Source organism: Limulus polyphemus, unplaced genomic scaffold (assembly GCF_000517525.1).
Source record: "Limulus polyphemus unplaced genomic scaffold, Limulus_polyphemus-2.1.2 Scaffold77108, whole genome shotgun sequence".
NCBI classification, from domain to species: domain Eukaryota; kingdom Metazoa; phylum Arthropoda; class Merostomata; order Xiphosura; family Limulidae; genus Limulus; species Limulus polyphemus.
The window spans coordinates 2652-4164 of NW_013742704.1; the positions used below are offsets into that span (position 1 = coordinate 2652).

At 33.9% G+C, this 1513-nt stretch overlaps 1 protein-coding gene across 1 annotated transcript; it reads left to right on the forward strand.

Annotated features, from left to right (window-relative positions):
* Nucleotides 1-251: 251 nt before the first annotated feature.
* On the forward strand, nt 252-1306 carry LOC111084481 (collagen alpha-2(IV) chain-like; the record flags this gene model as incomplete). Its single annotated transcript, XM_022381191.1, has 3 exons — nt 252-468; nt 778-905; nt 1162-1306. Coding segments are annotated over 3 exons (490 nt in total), but the record flags the coding sequence as incomplete, so codon positions are not given.
* Nucleotides 1307-1513: the final 207 nt, after the last annotated feature.

The following is a 1513-nucleotide window of genomic DNA, read 5'->3' on the forward strand; positions in this document are numbered from 1 at the left end:
TTTTTTTTCACTATAAATCAATTAACAAAGCATCAGTGAGTACAACTTATTAGTTTTGGTGTTTCAGATTTTCAAAAAAGTTATATAAAGAGCAAATATTATTATTAATAAACCAAAATGTGGTTAGAAGGGGAAAAAATTAGCATTATGTGCATTGTATTTGTCGTGTTTTAGAAGCAGGGTTCTCAATGGTAAGTCATTCAAATGGAAAAGATTGGGATGATTTCATGTGTTATTTAATTACATTTCAGACTTTATACAAGCATGTTTTTAATTCTGTAGGTTCTAAGGGAGAGCCAGGTATCCCAGGCATACTTGGATTTCCAGGTCTCCCAGGCATACCAGGTGTTAAGGGAGAACGAGGTGAAGTAGGAGAAATGGGTTTGTTGGGCCCAAAGGGTTATCAGGGATTTAGTATAAATGGCCAGAAAGGTGAACAAGGTGAAGTTGGATACCCAGGGGATCCAGGTGAGTACAGTATGATTAATTTGAATGTTTTAGCTTTTAATGTTTGAACTGAAGGTTGTTATTATATATATATATAAATAAATGCAATTTCCTGTCATATTTTCCACCTAACGCTTTCTTTACCATTTTCTTGTATTAAATAATGATGTACAGGTTAAGTAATCTGTAAAATTATGGAAGTGCAAGGGGAAAAGTGATCAGTATGTTTATGTTGATGTTAAAATATGTTGTTGAACATAAAAAAAACATTGGAATATTTTATATAAGTGGATACTAAGTATAGCATCTTAATGAAGACTGCTTTTGTAGGTCGTTTTGTGATTGGTTCAAAGGGTGAGCCTGGTATTCCTGGAGAACCTGGTTTGATTGGGCTTCCAGGAGATGATGGGTTTTCAGGATTCAGTACTCCTGGGGAAAGAGGTATCCCTGGACTTCCAGTAAGTAGGACTTTTAATTTAATGACTTCTGAGGCTTTAAGTTCTAAAAATTATTTGTTTGCTCTTCATTGACTTTGTTTGGTCAGACCATGTGCATCTTTAAGAAGAAATGTGAATTTGAACTAGGTGACTTGAACTTTAGTGATGTATAAAGCATTGGTGCTGAGTCTTTGTTTCTTTATAAATGAGATTTCTGTATTAGTATTTGTATTCTTCTATGCAGGTTTAAAACATTTGATTGAAATATAATCAATAGGGATTTGATGGAATGCCAGGTCTGAAAGGCATGAAAGGGGATTATGGAATTGATGGAACTCCTGGTGTTCCTGGACAACAAGGATTAAGAGGAGATGATGGTTTTCCAGGTGATCCTGGCAGAGGAGGTGATTTTGGATTAGATGGTGAGTTCTTATTTTTTTTTTCCTTATCAATTAAAATATCAGTAAATTGGCACTTTAATGAATTTTCAGAGGATTGTTTCTTTTAAAGTGTCACTCCAGTGACTAAAGATTTTCATGTATGTACTAAGCACATCTACTTTCATCTCTGTATTAAACTTTTATTATGCCTTATTTTTATCCCACACCACTAATAAACACTATCTTTAG